The sequence below is a fragment of the Sander lucioperca genome, chromosome 7 (genome assembly GCF_008315115.2).
Source record: "Sander lucioperca isolate FBNREF2018 chromosome 7, SLUC_FBN_1.2, whole genome shotgun sequence".
NCBI classification, from domain to species: Eukaryota; Metazoa; Chordata; class Actinopteri; order Perciformes; family Percidae; genus Sander; species Sander lucioperca.
The window spans coordinates 40,730,727-40,749,582 of NC_050179.1; the positions used below are offsets into that span (position 1 = coordinate 40,730,727).

The 18,856-nt window shown below is 42.1% G+C and overlaps 2 protein-coding genes across 3 annotated transcripts; both read left to right on the plus strand.

Moving 5' to 3' along the window:
- Positions 1–127: 127 nt before the first annotated feature.
- acd (ACD shelterin complex subunit and telomerase recruitment factor) lies at positions 128–3,473 on the plus strand. 2 transcript variants are annotated; one of them, XM_031285429.2, is made up of 2 exons: positions 128–305; positions 899–3,473. In XM_031285429.2, exon 2 carries the CDS (start codon positions 995–997, stop codon positions 2,837–2,839), a length of 1,845 nt encoding a protein of 614 aa, XP_031141289.1. In that variant the 5' UTR covers positions 128–305; positions 899–994; the 3' UTR covers positions 2,840–3,473. The 2 variants fall into 2 exon arrangements, with proteins under 2 accessions (XP_031141289.1, XP_031141288.1); XM_031285428.2 differs by lacking the exon at positions 128–305 and adding an exon at positions 542–658.
- A 5,742-nt stretch (positions 3,474–9,215) lies between these two features.
- Positions 9,216–11,127, plus strand: foxl1 (forkhead box L1). Its single transcript, XM_031285551.2, has one exon. The coding sequence runs from the start codon at positions 9,410–9,412 to the stop codon at positions 10,541–10,543; it is 1,134 nt and encodes a 377-aa protein (XP_031141411.1). The 5' UTR covers positions 9,216–9,409; the 3' UTR covers positions 10,544–11,127.
- The last annotated feature ends 7,729 nt before the right edge of the window (positions 11,128–18,856 follow it).

Below are 18,856 nucleotides of genomic sequence, written 5' to 3' on the forward strand. Positions count from 1 at the left end.
TCACAGCTGTGTTGCTTGTAGAATTCCTCTGGCACCTGAATGCAGCATCAGCTAGGCGGTTCCAATACTGTGAACCGACAGAATTGCGGATAAACTACTTGTGTAACAGATATAGTTAGGTGTTATGAATTCCTTTGTAAAACACGCATTTTCAAACTAAGATACATAAAACAATCTCGCTGGGTCACTGTCTGGATTTCGAAATGGATGTACGAAGTGAGAACAAATAAAGAATCGGAACGGGGCCACAAAGCCAAACCACCAGCACAAAGCCATCGGGAATAACACCAAACAGTATTTCCGGCGTGAGTAAAACCTTTTTTGTAATATAAATTAGCGAAATAAAATTAATATGTGATAATGCATTGGTTAAAAAAATTAACCAACCATTTTTTAACCAAAAAACATTGGTTAAAAAAAAAAAAGATATACATATATATATATATATATATATATATATATATATATATATATATATATATATATATATATATATATATATATATATATATATATATATGTATGCTTTTAATTTGAAGGAAAACTCGTCTTCATTCTAAAGTACCACTGCTATCTCTCGGTAACTTGAAACAATTGTCGCCGCCATAACTTCGGACAAACGTAAATATTGTTATGCTTTGACCAGGATTACACAAAGGTGTGTATGATAGGTTTTTATTATGCTATGCTAGCTGAGGGAGAACAATGCAACATCGCTGTAAAACTGCCCGTATATAGCGGATCAGATGTCAGTAAAGTAACATTAACGTACGTTACCAGTCCTAGCAAAGTTTTTCGCGTTTGAGTTCAAATTTCTTCTCACGATTAAATTAGAATGTCATATTAAACCAACACATTACTATTTTATAGGTGGTAACATTATGTCTTTTGTTTCTAGCTGCCATGGCGATGTTGTGATGGAGGAACCAATGAGCATGGGACATGATTGCCTGACGGAACATAACTGGAGACACACAGTTTGAAACTACAAACCATGCATCGAGCTGCTCGGGGCAGACTGTCTCCATGGATAGAGAGTCTGATCCTGAGCTATGGCAGTCCGGAGGGGGGCAGCAGCAGCAGCGGGCGGCTGAAGGCTCATGTCATCGGTGTGGGTCAGATGTCTCAGTCCCAGGCTCAGGGCTCCGAGGGCCCCACCGGGCTGCTCTTTCTGTCCGACGGGGTGCTCCAGATCCCTGCCATTCTCACGGCATCAGCCTGGGAGCATCTTCAGGACCAGGAGGACCGCGAGAGTTTCACCAGCCTGGTCAACAGCACGGTGTGCCTTCAGGACTACCGGCTGCAGTTTCACATGGCCCTGGAACAGACTAAATGCAGATTCTACTTATCAGTTGGAGAGCTGGCTACGACCGCAGCCGGGCCAGTTAAAGACAACACCCCTTGCAGCACAACGCAGCCCTCCATCAGGCTGAAGATCTGTAAGACATGGAGGGCCCTGCTGGGTCAGGAGACACAGGACTCTCAGAAGAGCCACTGTGGCTTTGATCTGTCCCAGCTGCTGGGGGAGTGGCAGCATGACTGTCTGCAGGCTGTGCTGGACGATGTCCGGGAGAGGCTGGTGGTGGGGAGCCAGCAGCCCTCCACCTCAACTCCCAACTCATGGCTTACCCCCCCAGACACAGTGACTGCCACGAGCTGGTGTGTTGACAGGCTCAGATATAAGGGAGTGAAGGCTTTCAAAGTCCCCATGAAGTGTCTTCTCATCCCGGAGGAAGATGCTCAGCAGCTGCCAACGCCACCAAGTGTTGGAGGCAGGACAACAAGTGGACTTTCTTCTGCTGCCTCTGAGGACAGTAAGAGAGATTTACCTCAAGTCGGCAAACCTCCAGAGACCACGCAGCCTTCTGATGATGATGTAGAGTGGCGAATAGCCGAGCCAGCATTTGTAGACAGAGATCAAGACGGCAATGAGAATTCCCCTCGCCCTGGGGAGGACAGCATGCTACATGAGGACATGATCCCAGCCATGATTGATAGCGACACCCAGACTTTATCCAACCCGTGGGACATTTTTCCTCCACCATGTGACACCTCATCATCCTCTGATGCATCCCCGGAAGCAACACCAACCCAGTCACTGCACAATCCCACGGCTACCGAATTCAAGTCTGCTCATTCTGTGATCCTAACCAGCACGCAGCTTCCTGTCCACAGCTCTAAAGAATCCCGGCAGGCATTAGAGTCCAGCAAAGGGGAGCACAGCTACCTCCCGCCGTACCAGAAGCTGCCACACTCAGCAAGCTCCCCCGTCACCGCTGGTTCTTTAACTTCTGCGAGTCCGACAGAGCCCTTTACCGGACCGTCAAACCTGTCGCCTGCCACAGACCAACACCACACCGACACAGCACAACCAAATCATCCAGCTTTGGACCAAGAAGGCCAGATTTTGGGAAAAGACACGGAGGTGACTGTTGAGGGAAAATATAGAAAGGCAAAGAGAAAGAGAAGTGAGCCCACACCAGAAGCACTAAAGGCCTTAGTGGAGGAGGAGGAAGAGAAGGAAGCTGAGATCGGTGGAAGCCCTCCGTCTTGGCTCTTTGACACTCAGGCAGGCCCCGGGGCCGAAGACGGTAGCAGTCACCAACGGGGTCAACCTCTCGGTGCTGTCTCCAGAAAGAGTCCCAGTGTTCACAGCGACGGCATGCTGTTCTCTTACTCTTACCAAGTGTCAGGACAGAATCTGCAGGATTTCAGTCGGTTCCCAGTCGCAGAGTCCCTGCTGCACTGGGCCGTGAAATACCTCGTTGTTCCAAAGCCGACAGATAATCCACACAGCACGTCAGTAACGTCCAATCAGACCAAGTTCACTTCCCTTTAGGTTCAATATGTTGATAGACAGTTTAAGACAGAGATCTTCAACAGGGGGTCTGTGACCCCTGGGGGGGTCCCCACAGTTACTGCAGGGGGGCTTTCAAATTAGTTTTTGATTATTTGAAAGTTTTTAGTTGCTGTTTAAATTAGAATATGTCTGAAAATAGACATTAACATGAATCCAACATATTATTAGCAAAGATGAAGCGGCTTATTTAAAAAAAACCATGTAATGTACACAACATTGATGATACGCTGACTAAGTAAGGTAGCCATCATGGTAGCCATCCACAGATACAGTTAAGCTTAAGGACACTGTGCCTTCTATATGTTTAACATTAAAACATGATGTATGCATATACATATTGATCCATCCATTTTCATCCATCTGGCCCATGGGGTCCTTGGCCTAAAAGCGTTGAAGACCCCTGGTTTAAGCTGATCTGTTTTTGTTTCGGTCGTTGTTTTCAGCTTGTCAGATATTATCTCTAGGTATAGTTATAGTTGAGTATTTTGTACAGTATGTGTGAAGCACTGAGTAAAATGTTTTAAATTTGTAAACCAATGTTGATACATGTTCACTGAATATTTTAAGCTTGTCCAGCATGAAAAAATAAAACAAGTTCCTTTACTGTCTTAATTAAACTAGAAAACTTCAACAACAAAAACTCTTAACTCAAGGTCCACTTACAGCCTTTTTTTTTGGGGGGGGGGGGCAGCTAGGGCTGCTCGATTAAGGAAAAAATCCTTATCAAGATTATTTTGGTCATTGATAAGTGTAGCTTCAAAGGTAGTATAACATATATAATGGTCAAAAAGATACCAACCATCATCTCTCATTAGAGGAAACATATGTGACTTGTTTCCATCATGTACTGTAACTCTTCAGAGTAGAAAAAAGAAGGATGTCCTGAGAGTTAACAGTCATACAATGCATGCTGGGAAGTATACCAATGTGTTCATTATAGATCCTTAGACAATGATTTTGAGTGAGTTTTAGTCAACACTCAGCAGGACATTTAATCAACTCATTATTTCAACTTACAAGACTTTCAGGAATAATAGTTCTGAAATGGGTCTGAATATGATTTTTAAAGTTTTTAAGATAATTTTTGGGGCTTTCATGGCCTTTATTGACAGGACAGCTTGGAGCCAAGAAAGGGGAGAGAAGGGGGGGGACATGCAGCAAAGGACCATGGGTCGGATTCGAACCGCGGCTGCTGCCACAGACTCAGCCTACATGGGGCTCCCACTCTAAGTCAGAAGTTGCCCCAAGATTTTAATTTTAAGGTGACTTATTTATTATATATAATTAATGATAAAAGCTTAGTTTATTTCACCAAATTCCCATATGACGTTTTATCTTTTCTATTTGTCCAGTAGATGTCACCAAATACCACATATATTTGAACTTTGATTACAAATGGGATGAGGTTGAGATACAGAGTTTATTGCAAAACTGTGAAAATTGTAACCAAAATGGACACCAGACTGAAATCTCAACATTGTAATAACAGTAATATAATACCGAAGACTAATTCAGCCTTTAGCTAATAATCATACACACAGTGACTGTAGTTGCAACAATGGATGAAGTCAGTATTTTGGCCCCCCTAGTTGTGCGCCAAACCAAAAAAGACAGAAAGCTGTTTTCAAACTGCAATTACGCGACACTCAAAGCAGAATTTGGCAGATTGACCGACTTTGAGATTCCCGCTGAACCGGTGAGTTGTCATATTCAGACCTGTGAAACAGGTTGTTGGGACTCGGCTGTCTGGTAACATACTTTAAAAATGTTGTCTGGCTTGATATGCTAAATTCTATCATGGCTAAGGAACTTTTCGGCTGACTCTTTAGGGCTTTATGAGGAGGACCAAACGGAAGTGAGAAGACTATATGAGACACGCAATAATACAGTCAAAAATATATTTTTTTGATTAACTAAAAGCACACCAAAAAACTCTACATGTGGCCCTCAGTGAGATAGAGTTTGACACCCCTGTTTTAGGATATGTATTCCAAACAAATCCCTTACAATTCTTGCTAGATTGTTGCTGAATGACATCACAACTAGTTTGTAATAATCAACTTAGAAGAGTGATGTGGAAGCTGGAAACCACACACACACACACACACACACACACACAAAGGACTGTTTTAGTTGAGGAGGAGACATATTGTGTGAAATGAAAAAAATATTTGTATATTCATACATTTTGGAATCTTTAATATGAGAGGAGTAGATGTTGAATTGAACAATTTATGAGGAAACCATATTATTATTCAAATCTTTTTTTTTACAACGTGTCTGGAAGGGCTCTTTAAGGTAGCCATACAGCACGGATATGCTGAAGATCAGCATCTTTTAGGGTAAACTCAACTAAACTTAGAGCAGGCAAAAAAGAAAATACATCTGGAACATCTTTAAGTCAATTTAGGAAGGAATTGATAATCTCCCTGCCTCTCAGGTCATGCTATTTTAGTCATTAAAAGAGCGTGAAACAGTAGCCTTGGCCTTTGCTTTGATTGCCTGGTTAGAACTATTTCTTAAAAAATGGTCTTTTGCACACCCCCAGACCGTACAGTGAGCTGTGACACTCAACTAGGAAATAAAAAACTATGTATTTGAAACATCACTCAAGCTCCTCTGAACTGAAAGCTTTGTAAATTATGTGAAATGATTTCTCACACTGATCATGCAGTGTTGTAGTCAAGTCCACCTTTGTCAAGTCCAAGACCAGGACTAGTAGAGATCGAGTCTTGAACAAAAGCATATAGTGCTGGACTCGGTTGAGAAAAACTAGAATATTTGGTGAGTCTAACGGCCGAGTCCGAGACAACAGAAAAGTGTCTCGAGTCTGGACAGCCCTGGTGTTAGTCATGATGTACACAATAAGATTTCTTAGTTCTATGGGGTCAAAGATGACAGCATGGAGTTTGGTGAATTAATTGCAATTTTGTCAGCTCACTTCAGTTGATGTGTCTTAAAGCCTATAGCATTAACACTGGGATAGGTGGTTAACTGCCCTCTTACTCTTACGTCACAGGCTCCTTTGGTCTGCTGCGCGGCTGATAGATACTGTATATGCTCTTGCATTAGTATCAATTCTAAAATGTGTCTTCTGTAGTATGGTGGAAAGAAATTCCCCTGCAGCTGCCCTTTGAAAATGCCAAATCCTGCTTGCTGTGACCTGTACACGTCTTATACTTGCATGTTAGTTTAGTTTTATTTGCTAATGAATCACCGTCTGCTGAGAGAGAAACAGAGTAAAAGAGCAACTTCTGAGTTTATCCACTGAAAGCTCCAAACCCCTAATGTAAGCAGGAGCCAGCTGTGCGCACTTGTAAAGTTGTTATAATCCTCCTTTGACCTATAAACAGGAAAATACATAATATAAAGCATCATGCTCACATCTACAAATAATACTGTCCATGTTGTCCTTGTAAGGTAATACAGTCCTAAGTGCCTGCAGCATCTGAAAGGACAATTAAAACACCACATCTCATTTAGTTCAACTTGGAGCCAATATCTAGACAATATATCAGACAATGATCACATTTTTAAAGTAGGCTACCAGACAGACAACTCACAAATTGACTTAAAGATGTTCCAGATGTATTTTCTTTTTTGCCTGCTCTAAGTTTAGTTGAGTTTACCCTAAAAGATGCTGATCTTCAGCATATCCGTGCTGTATGGCTACCTTAAAGAGCCCTTCCAGACACGTTGTAAAAAAAAAGATTTGAATAATAATATGGTTTCCTCATAAATTGTTCAATTCAACATCTACTCCTCTCATATTAAAGATTCCAAAATGTATGAATATACAAATATTTTTTTCATTTCACACAATATGTCTCCTCCTCAACTAAAACAGTCCTTTGTGTGTGTGTGTGTGTGTGTGTGTGTGTGTGTGTGTGTGCGTGCGTGGTGGTTTCCAGCTTCCACATCACTCTTCTAAGTTGATTATTACAAACTAGTTGTGATGTCACAGCATTATGCTCGTACATTTAAGGTAGGGGTGTCAAACTCTAACTCACCGAGGGCCACACTGGGCAATGAGAATCACATCAAGGGCCACATGTAGAGTTTTTTGGTGTGCTTTTAGTTAATCAAATAAATATTTTTGACTGTATTATTGCGTGTCTCATATAGTCTTCTCACTTCCGTTTGGTCCTCCACATAAAGCCAAAAAGTTCCTTAGCCATGATAAAATTTAGCATATCAAGCCAGACAATGCTTACATTTTTCACAGGTCTGAATATGACAACTCACCGGTTCAGCGGGAATCTCAGAGTCGGTAAACTGGCCAAATTCTGCTTTGAGTGTCACGTAATTGCAGTTTGAAAACAGCTTTCTGTCTTTTTTTGGTTTGGTGCACAACTAGGGGGGCCAACATTTGTTGTGAACATAAATTGATATGCGGGCGGATCAAAATTTGAAATGTCACAGTAGCTAAATACAGTACAAGAACAACATCCTTGAGAATAAAAACTGTTAGTTAGAAGTTAGAAGCTACTCTGTACCCACTGACTCTGCAGTCTATTGGTTTTGAATCAGAATCAGAATACTGTATTGATCCCCTCAGGGAAATTGTTACGGTGCAGTTGCTCACATTCAAATTTAAGGCAAAAAAATTGTCTGTCTCATTTGTACAATCTGTCTTTGATTGTACAAATGCTATTGGAGTAACCAAATAAAGGACAGTGTGAACAAACAGGAAGTAGCAGCAGTGAACAAGTGGCTGAAACATTTCAGACTACAGTAAGGTTTTGCTTTGTATACACATATTCTTGCTTGTAATTTGTCCAATACACTTGTTGCATGACATGGTGTGTGTGTGTCTCTGTTATTTTGTATTATGTGTATTATTATGTTAGTTTAGTGCTGTTCTGCCATTGTGTGTATGTTTTAATTATGACCTGCCCAGGGGTGGGACTGCAGATGAAAATAAGCTTTACTACATCAAAATGGTCAGAATTATGCTTAATATTGCACACTGTCCATTTGCAAATAAGACATAAATAAATGCCTACACCAAATACAAATTGCATTGAGACACAAAGGATCACAAATAAAGGAAGAAGATATGGATGCTATGAATAATTAAACCAAATTGCTCTAAAAGGGATGGAAACGGAATAAAGGAATAAAAGGAATGGAAACGGGTGTCCATACCATACTTACAGTATTTATGAAATATGTGACCTTGTTATGTTTGTATATTTTGTATTTGAACCAGATGGGAACTAAAGAGATTTATATTCTACCCTGACTAGTTCTACAAAACAAATCTGATCACAAGGACCACTTACTTAGTTTTTGTTTTTCCGGAGCTGTCAGCCACATCTCGTGGCTTTCATCGGCAGATAGAGATCTCAGAGGAATGTGGGGATTTTACAATCCACAATTGCTGATAAATAGTTGTTTTTTAGTCTAATTTTGTATGGTTTGATACCTTAAAATGTGAGCAAACAATTAATAAAATAGTTAATGGACTGAGATACCAATCTTCATCTCTTATCAGAGGAAACATATGTGACTCTATAAGGGTTTCCATCATGTACTGTAACTATTCCGAGTAGAAAAAAAGAAGGCTTTCCTGAGAGTTTTAACTGTCATACAATGCATGCTGGGAAGTATGCCAATGTGTTCATTATAGATCCTTAGAAAATGATTTTGAGTGAGTTTTAGTCAACACTCAGCAGGACATTTAATCAACTCATTATTTCAACTTACAAGACTTTCAGGAATAATAGTTCTGAAATGGGTCTGAATATGATTTTAATTTTAAGGTGACTTATGTATTATATCAAATTGATGATACAAGATTAGTTGATTTCACCAAATTTCCATATGATGTGCATCATCAAACATTTATTATAATAATAATTCAAGGGAAATGAAGATTTAGACTGTAGTAGTTGTCCCAATGTTATTGTGATAATATCTTGTCAGTCATCCATCATGTACTGTGTCCTCAGATCTTTGAATAAAAACGTGGTGTGGGCCTGACACGAATTAAAAGAAACTGTTGAAGTTATTTTCCCTTTTATACACTTTGTTTTCATTCGAGCGAGCCCACAGCAACTCCCAGAAAGGACTCGGCACTGTTTGCTTGTTCTCTCTGTGTGAGCAACTCTCAGCGTCAGGGGTGGACGTGATATTTCAAACAGCACATCAGTGCGTTTATGTATTGGGTGCCCGGAAATTTTTCCAAATAAACACAGCTTGATTCGACCTGGGTGGGCAGACTTATCAAGCGACTAATTCTATAAACAGATGAGGGAATAACCCGGCACCTCATTGGTTGTTGGGCAGAGGTGGGGGATGGGGGGGCATGAGGGAGTTTCAGCGCAATGAAATTTTAATTAATGTGGGTGGGCTGAGAACACCGCCGACTGTTTATGATGGACAATTTATTTCCCAGTGCAAAGTCAACATAACATAGCAAACGTACAACAATTATTAACATTTTTCTGGGGGCCCTCATGAGGCTGGGGAGTCAGTCAGTGGCGGAGAGGAGCTCCGGGAGCAGGCTTAACTTTCCCCGGGACGCAAAACCGCTTCCCCGGCGTCATGACTCTCTACCACGGCCGTCTGCCGTCTCTCGGAGTGCCATCGGCTCTGAGCTTCTCCGGCCCCCCGCTCATCTACTTGTACGGAGGGGACAGCGGAGGGGTCGTGCCTTCTGCCCTGAGCTTCATGCCGGCCCGCCAGGAGCCTCCGCAGAAGCCGCCCTACAGCTACATCGCGCTCATCGCCATGGCCATCAAGAGCGCACCGGAGCAGCGCGCGACGCTCAGCGGCATCTACCAGTTCATCATGGAGCGCTTCCCCTTTTATCACGATAACAAACAGGGCTGGCAGAACTCCATCCGGCACAACCTCTCCCTGAATGACTGCTTCATCAAGGTGCCCAGAGAGAAGGGCCGGCCCGGCAAAGGCAGCTACTGGACCCTGGACACCAAGTGCCTGGATATGTTTGAGAACGGCAACTACCGTCGGAGGAAGAGGAAGACGAAGAGCCAGCAGGACGCTCTGGACTCCAAAGCCGGCGGACACAAGCGCACGAAGGGCCCGGGCCCAACCAGGGACCCTCAATCCTCTCTGAGCCATCATACTGGCTCCGGGGCAGAGGAACCAGCGAGGCAGGATGCGGAGAGGATGGAGACACAAGGTGACACACAAGCGGTTCTCGTCCAGTTTAACCACGCGGAACTGTCGCAAAATCCCTCCATACAGAGACCTAAAGTGTCCCCTAACCAAGACACCCTCGGGAGGATGCGTGACGGCCCCCAGCCTACATGTCCCACTCTGAGACATACTCCGCTGTGCATGGACCACCGGGAGCCAGAGGAGAGAAGGTCAGCATTCAGCGGTAGAGAAAAAGAGAGAGGTCCGCTCTGCGCCGTCAGTTGCGCAGGAAACACAAACTTGGCTGCACTCGCGCGGGACAGGCCGAAAGGAAATGTACCGAGCAGGGATAAATCGAAAGCTTTTAGCATCGAGAGCATCTTGTCGAAAAGTGAAGACGAAATACGCAGCAGTGTCCACGGTTTGTCAGCGGAGACATGCGCAGAGCGCACAAGCCCCGAGTTCAGCTCGTCCGTAGTGCTCGGTGCTCGGCCGCATCAGTTGTACCAGATGGGATTCCCCTTCTGCTCTTACCTGTCACTCGCATACCCCGACAAAGTACTGCATTTTAAATGAGTACAACTATGAATTTCAAGACTTTAATGTATTTTACGCACGGATGCGTGGAAGTGTGAACTCTGTAATTAGCTTTGCTTGATACAAGACACCGTAATGTTCTGCTATTTACAGGATCTTTGTCATCCTCATCATCTACAGAAATAGTCAGCCAATGACAAACAGCAGCAGGGAGTCTTTTTGAATCATTTTTACCCATGCGTAATTGTCAGTGGTTGTTGTTTGTGGCTATTATTCCCATAACTGTTGCTCCTCAAAGTCTATGGCTGCGCAATTTAATGCTTCACAAAACCAAAAGGTAAAAATATAAACGTGTCATTGTCGTGTGAATATTAAGGCAAAGCTCATATATAAAGTGTTTCTCTCTCCATTGATGATGATGAAAACCTTTAGAGTAAATATGCTATGTAGTAGTTCAGTGAAGAATCTTGAACGTCATGGCTGGGCCTGTGTAGCCTATAAACTCTAGAGATGCACACAATATGAGAATAAAGTTTAGTACTCAATAATGTAATCAAATGCTATTTTACATTCCACTCTGCTCTGAATTCCATGTGCAAAATAAAGATTAGTTTGGTAATAAAGTGACAGCATTATTTATTTACAATTGTGGGTAAAATAGAAGATTGTTGCTATATTTGAACGAAATGTCACCTAAAGATTTCTCTTTTTTTATAACAAAAAGAAACAGATAACATACATAGGCCTATGCCTTTATTTTTATTTTTATTTTTTTTTTCTTCTGAGATATAACGCTAATGCTGTTCATTGAGTATTGACAGCCAGGCCTCAACTGTAGAGGACTTTCAGGTTTGCTGTCCTGCATCCTATTATTCAAAATACATGATTTATCCAAAGTGATTGGATAAAGTGATCAGGGAACATTATTTTCTCGCCAGCATCAACTTCAAATTGATAGTAAGATGCATCATTAAATAAGGAAACACAAACAGGATTACAAACAAATCCAATATCAGCAATCATTCAATTAACATGACTCCAAAAAACTGACGACCCCTAAACAACATTTAGACTCATGATGAATCCACTGTGAAGGAGAATTGCACTGCATTCAGTCTAAAACGGTGCCTGAAATGGGCCAGTACTCACAAGTACTGACAGGGGCAGGAGCAGCGTGACATCACGGCGGAGAGCTTCCGCAGGAACCCGTCCCAGCGTGACATCACCGGCTCCGCCCCTGGCTGTGGCGGGAGCTGACGGTGCCGTACGCCACGCTGGTGGACATTGTGCAGCGCATCATCATGGCGCGGCTGGCCCGCCAGCGAGATTACCAATCCGCAAGGTAATGTAACCCCATTGGTTCAGGTCCTATCCCCTGACCAATCGGCTATCCTAACTTTATAACCACTCGAGGTCAAGGCCTAACCCCAACCAATCGAGCTGCTTCGTAGTGCGGGTCTTGCCCCCAATTTCCACCGGTTGCGGAACGGCACAGTTCATGGAGTCATTAGGTTTCCAAATATAAGGTTTAGGTGCAGCTAAATGAACGTAAACCTAAAAGACTTTTCTCAGATCTATTGATTGTAGTCGGACTTCTTCAGCTTTAAGTTTTGTCATTAAGCTTTCTGAGTGTTATTTATTTGTTATCTGCTTGAGCTTTTCCAACATTACAGACACAGATATGGAGATAATAACCGCCCAAACACATTCACCTCAACCATAGCCTTAAAAAGTTTGGTTGACTAACCAGGACCAATCAGGTCCGGCTCTTGAGTGACGTCATTCATTCACAAAATGGCACTCCCATCACAGACCGTGAACAGGAAAAGGCAGGGAAAATGCCACTCAGTACATTTAAAAACTATGGATAATCAAAACTATTTTGTTATAGACTCAAGATCGATGTATTCTCATTAGCCCAACACTTCTCCGCTCCCAATCAGAGAGGACCCAGTGCACCCAAAAGTGGATCATTACATTGGTTAAATTACATTATAACAGTCCTTATGCGCCTGTACAATGAACAGTTCCTGAGGATAAACTAATAAGGAAAGAAGGAAAAAAGTAAAAAACAAGGAAAAAATATCAAATTAGCATAACATGATATTGAGATTAAATTCATCATTGAGACCTTTTGGCGATAGGGTCTGCAAAGTAAATATCCAAAATGCCTCGCGTCTTTTTAGTAGCAAGTCGTGGTTGCCCCCCCTTTTTGGAAGACTGACTTGTTCAAACTTGTTGTTTTAACTGCCTTATGGTCTTACCTACATACACCAGACCACATGGACACGTTAAAATCTACACTACATGAGTGGAGGCACAAGTGATGACACTCTTAATTGGAAAAATCTTGTTATTGTGGGGATGGCGGAAGTTGTGTGTCTTATAGGTGTTGTTGCACTGTGCACATCCAGTGCACAGTGTGTGCACAGCAGTAGTTGCCAGTAGGTAATGGCCTTAATAATCTTTGCGAAGCTCTCCTTGGCTTATATCTCGCAAAGTCAGCGTGAACTAGAAGATCTCTGAGATTCTTCTCACGTTTGTATACAAAGAGCGGCAAGTCATTCACAACATGTGAGAGTTCAGGATCTGATTTTAGAATGTGCCAATATTTTTTAAAAACAGGACATATGGTATGTGAAAGAGGAGAGTAGGTAGTGATACAAGTCACAGAAAAATGTTTCTTTTTTCTTGCTTTTCTTTAGCAAGTCTGACCGAGGTTTATTCAGGGCTGTTTTGTAAGATTTGTCAATCCATTCTTTGGATAACCTTGCTGTACAAATATGTCTTTCATGTCATTTGCTTTTTCCATATAATCCTCAGTGGTCTCACATATTCTTCTGAGTCTAAAAAAATGGCTTTTTGGTAGGCCTCTTTTTAGTGGGGTGGGATGAAAACTACTCGCCAAAAGAAGAGTGTTTTTATCAGTCTCTTTTCGATATAATGTGGTAGACAGTGAACCATTCTTTTTAAAAACCCACATGTCCAAGAAATGGACCCTCTCCTGGCTATAGTCTACTGTGAACTTCAAATTGTCATCAAAACTGTTCAGCAAGACAATAAATTCAAGTAGTTCATCAATAGTGCCTTGATATAGACAAAATACATCATCAATGTATCTGTACCATTTCCAAATTCTGGACAAATGTGTGTTTTTTTCGACATTCATGACAAAGTTTCTTTCGAAAAAGTAAAAAAAAACTACAAAAATAGTGTAAAAAGGCGGAGATGAGGACGAGTGTCTGATCGTCGGCTACAAGAAGCCCATCGCCGAGCGGACGCCGGAACTCATTCAGCTTTCCTCTGACAGCGTGGAGGAGGAGAAGACGGAGGAGAAACTTCCTCCGCTCGCCTTCCTACCCACAATCCCTCCCTGCACGTCCCTCGCCTGCAGGTATAATTATTCATTTTGATTATAGTTAATCTCTCATTACATACTTTTCAGACTCGTTCATTTTCCTTCAAATGAATTCAGCAACCCTGTTAAACATCAGCTTTAAAAAACTACAAATCATATATTTGGTGTGTAGCGTCAGCCTTTCAATTTCTTCAGAAGTTATATTCTCTAGTTTAGCAGGTTTCTTCCTAAAATATCACAACTGTTTCCTGTCCCAGCTCCAGCTGCAGGGAGGAGCCTGATGACGGTCCTAGACGACCAAATGACACGGCAAGCTGCCCAGAAAGGAAGTCAGCGAGGAAGTTGGCGAGGAAGAGGCAGAAGATGAGGCGGAGAGAGCAAGAGCGGGAGAGGAAGAGCGGCATGCTGTCCAACCCAAACCGCTCCATCTTTCCCGCTGTGATACATCACGGTTGCTGGGGGCGATGGCACTCGCCGTGTCTCTCTGTTGTTAAAAAAGAAAGTCCTAAATGAGCCTTTCTGAGCTCCAGCTAGTTGCAGAATGACACCTGCATGAAATCAGAGAGCTGTGCTGACAGCATCATTACAAACAGAGAGCAACCGTGTCTAAATATAGGCCTGGAACTTAGACACACAACGTTTGAAAAAGCTTGACTGTGCGAGGCTGGAGCTGTGCAAATCAGGAATGTTTGTTGAAATAAATAAACTTCCCCACATTTGAGGAGAGGAACTCACAATCACAAGCATTTCCTGTGTATAGGATTCTTTTGGCCAGACGTGTAAATAAAACATGATGAAAACCTCCGAAGGAAAGGAATGGAGGAAAGAAAAGAAGTGAGAGGTATCGGTTTAGCTGAACCCTTGGCTATTTGTCTCTTTTGGGATTTGGGTGCATTTCATATTAACACATGAAGCACTAATAATTGGCTCCCCTTGCTCTTCATCCTTCAGTGATCTCCAAAGTCTTCTAAAAGCAAAGCCAATTAATACATGTTAGTTATCAGATGGTCTCTGTGAGTGTTTGGACAGTCAAAGATTCTCATGAGAAAGTGGTTCAGACAAAAGGGAAATCCTCTCAGATTGATTTGTTATTGGAGAAAACAAACTGTGCTGTTGGGTTGCGGTCAGAGATATTCAACATGCACTGAGCATTAGCACCAGTCTGAACTCTCGAGCAGGGACATGGAGGAGAGTTGGCCGTTTTTCCTCTAAGCCAGGGGGTCTAAGATAAAATAAGACTTTATTGTCTGTTCACACAGAAAATGTTCTTGCATCGTCTGCTCCAACAATCAACAGATAAAAACCAAACAAAAAAAAAACATCTGTATGGTCATCCAACACCACCCTACATATATTATATATTGTATCAAATGAAGATGCATATTTAACCGGGCCTACAATAACGTGCAAGGTGGCCTAAAGCTTTTAAACATACCTTTTTAGTGCATAGAATACTAAACTATTAAAATAATTATTGGCATGATTTTATAAATAAAAGTTTTAATATTGAATATACAGTACATGTGGCACAGTGAATCCTTAGGAGAAAGAAAGAAATTATGATAGAGGAAGTTGGTTAATTAATTAACAATGTTTTATGGAGAAGGGGTGGGATGAAATAAGTGTATATTTCTTTATTTAAATAAAAGTACTAATACCACAGTGTAAAAATCTGTGGTCTCTGTTAAATATACAAACCCCAATTCCAATGAAGTCAGGACGTTTTGTAAAACGTAAATAAAAACACAATGCAAATCCTGTTCAACCTATATTCAATTGAATATAGACAAGATATGTAATGTTCAAACTGATTAAACTTAATGTTTTTTTTTTTGCAAATAATCACTCATTTTGAATTTGATGCCTCCAACACGATCCAGAAAAGCTGTGACGGGGCAACAACAGACTGCGAAAGTTGAGCAATGCTCCAAAAACACCTGTTTGGAACATTCCAGAGGTGAAGAGGTTAATGGGTCATGATCGGGTATAAAAGGAGCATCCCCAAAAGGCTCAGTCGTTCACAAGCATGGATGGGGCGAGGGTCACCACTTTGTGAACAACTGTATGAGCTAATAGTCCAATAGTTTAAGAACATTTCTCAGTGTACAATTGCAAGGAATTTAGGGATTTCATCATCTACAGTCCATAATATCATCAAAAGATTCAGAGAATCTGGAGAAATCTCTGCACGTAAGCGCCAAGGCCGAAAACCAACATTGAATGCCTGTGATCTTCGTTCAAAACTTTGTTTTTTTGCAAATATTCACTCATTTGGATTTGCTCTGCTCTTAATACTACGTCATCTTCAAGCACCATGTAGGTGCGTTCTACACACGCTAAAGGGAGATTTTTGCACCGTATCTGACGCTGACAGCCACTGCCAAGTGTATTTTACGAGTTCGGAGTGAGAACGGGTTGTTTAAGACTGCAAATTCAGTGATCTCTGTTCTTTTCAAATGCAAATTAATACACAGTTTGGATACACTTTTGAATGTACACATGTTCCACCAAAACAAGTTCCTTCCTGAGACTATTTAGCAGAGGCACCGTGGCTCTGTCCGGAGCTTAGCATCGCCCAAGATGATTGTGATTGGTTTAAAGAAATGCCAATAAACCAGAAACATGTTTTTCGCCCACCCCAGAATACTGTGTGGACTAGCGAGGTGGAGGAAGGTCTGGCAATGCGAGACTATTCTTCTATTGAATCCAAACAAGCCAGAAGCAGAAAACGCATCACTTCCTGTTTGACAGAGGATTCTTCCCAGGAAAAGACCCACCAGACAGTGTGTGTGTGTGTGTGTTTAGAACATCAAATGTAAAAGCTTTCATCAGGTTGAATCACTGCTCTGTTGTAGTAATCAGTCATAGAGAGTATTTATATGAAAAGGCTATGGTTATTACATTTTGTCTCCAGACTGGCTGAGACGCAGAATGCAGAAATGTTCAGCACCTTCCACAACCACAGTTCAAATAATATCAACGATCAGTTTTTATTGCATAATCTTTGTTCAGAGCACATTTCCAAGTGTAACAGGAATCATTGTATTACCAACTAGCTCTATTTTGCTCATAAAAATCAGATTGAAATAGAAATTAAAATAGAATAGAATAGATTTTTTTTCAACAACGAAACACAGTTTAGCAGCTCTCAGTTTAACATAACAACCCCCGCGAAATGACATGTTTCACTATCAGAATTTGATCCATCCAGTCCAATAACATCTGGAAAGACTAGAAGAGCTGCACCATTAAATTATATAATCCCTATTCAAGTTAGTGGAGCACTAAACTGGAAGTAGCTGGCTAGGCCAGCAGAGGTCTCTAGTACGCCTGCTCGATGGGCCACACAGTGCGGAAGCAGCGCCAATATTTATATAATATTTTGGCTCCATGATGGCATCATGCGCCACAGAGCAACTGTCATAGGAATGAACGGGGCTCGAGCGGTTTATCCAGTTCTTATAATACATCCATGGTGTTGTCCGAGCAAGGGCGCCGGAAGTAGTGGGGTAAGGAAGGGGCCGTTGGCCCCTGCACTTTAAGCCCCATGCCCTGATTTTGCGTTGTGGCTTGTGTGATCCCATCGCAAGGTGGTCTATAGTTTTTTGTATTAAAAGAAAGGGAAAGCAAACAAGTTTACCAGTGCATTCACTGATTCAGACCAGAGCAAACACCCTATGTGTGAATGGCCTGTTTCTCAAGGATCTGCTGCTCTGCTGCCCAATCCCTGACAGCTACATGTTCATTATTGTGCTGTTGCTCGCTCTCCTTTTTCCTTATCTAACTAGAGTCAAACTATTTTAGTATGTTCTCAGTGTTTGGGGGAGGGACCAGGTAGGATTGGAGTATCTCTTTGCAACGCACACTCTAAGAAATAAATCCTAACCTTCCGCGGCGCGTGAAGATGACGTAGTATTAAGAGCGACAACGGTATTGAGTAGTATTAAAGCCCAAAATTCCGAGTGGGTAGGTTTGTTGGGATGGTGGATGGGTTTTTCTTGTCCTTAACCCAACTGTCCTGTTCTTGTCCCGCGTGTCACGTAAATGTACCTTTTATAAGCCCACCCTAAAACCCACCATCTTTCCCTAAACCTAACTGCATCAAAAGTGACGACAACAGTCCCGACCCAGCGCGTTTAGATAAAGCGCGTTTTGCGTCAATAAAAACACCAAAGGCACCTGACCAAGCGTCCGTCTTTTACGCGATGAGAGTGAGAATGTGTTGTTCTTTACTTTGTGCACATGCAGGCGGGGTAACTGGCAATGTTGGTGTGTCTGTCGGTTGGTCCACCACTAAAATATTTCAACAACTTTTAGATGTGTTGCAATGAACTTTGGTACAGACCTGTATGGTGCCCAGAGGATGAATCCTACTCACTCTGGTGATCCCCTGACTTCTTCTCTAGCGCCACCATGTGGTTGACCTTTGTGGTTTTGAGTGAAATGTGTCGACGACTATTGGCTGGGTTACCATGACTTTTGTTTCACACGCTTGTGGTCCCCCCAGGATGAATTGTAATCCTGTAATCACTTTGGAGATTCTCTGACTTTAGCATTATCATCTGGTTTGACATTTTAAGTTGTCCAATTCTTTGGTTTATGACCAAAGTGTCATAAATAAATGTCACAAATAGTGGGTCATTTTGGGGGGATATAACTGCACATTAGTTGAGAGCATTTTGAGCTGACTTTAAATATCTTCATCGTGACTCATTTTTTAGACAGAGCTGACCTACAGTCACAGAGAGAGAGAGAGAAATATAGCTGCAACTCTGGAAAGTGTCATCGCCTGTGTTTCATGTGCAATCAAGTCCCAGCTCAGCGCTAAATCACACGGTTTAAAGCTTGCTGGTTCAAAAGGGCTCCTAATCCAAGTGTTTATTATATTTTTTCACTCTCTACATAAACCGGCTACACTTGTCCAAATACACACTCAGCACCAGGGGGAGGGCGGGGCCATGATGGAGATTGATGGGCTCGGTTCAGGCCACATT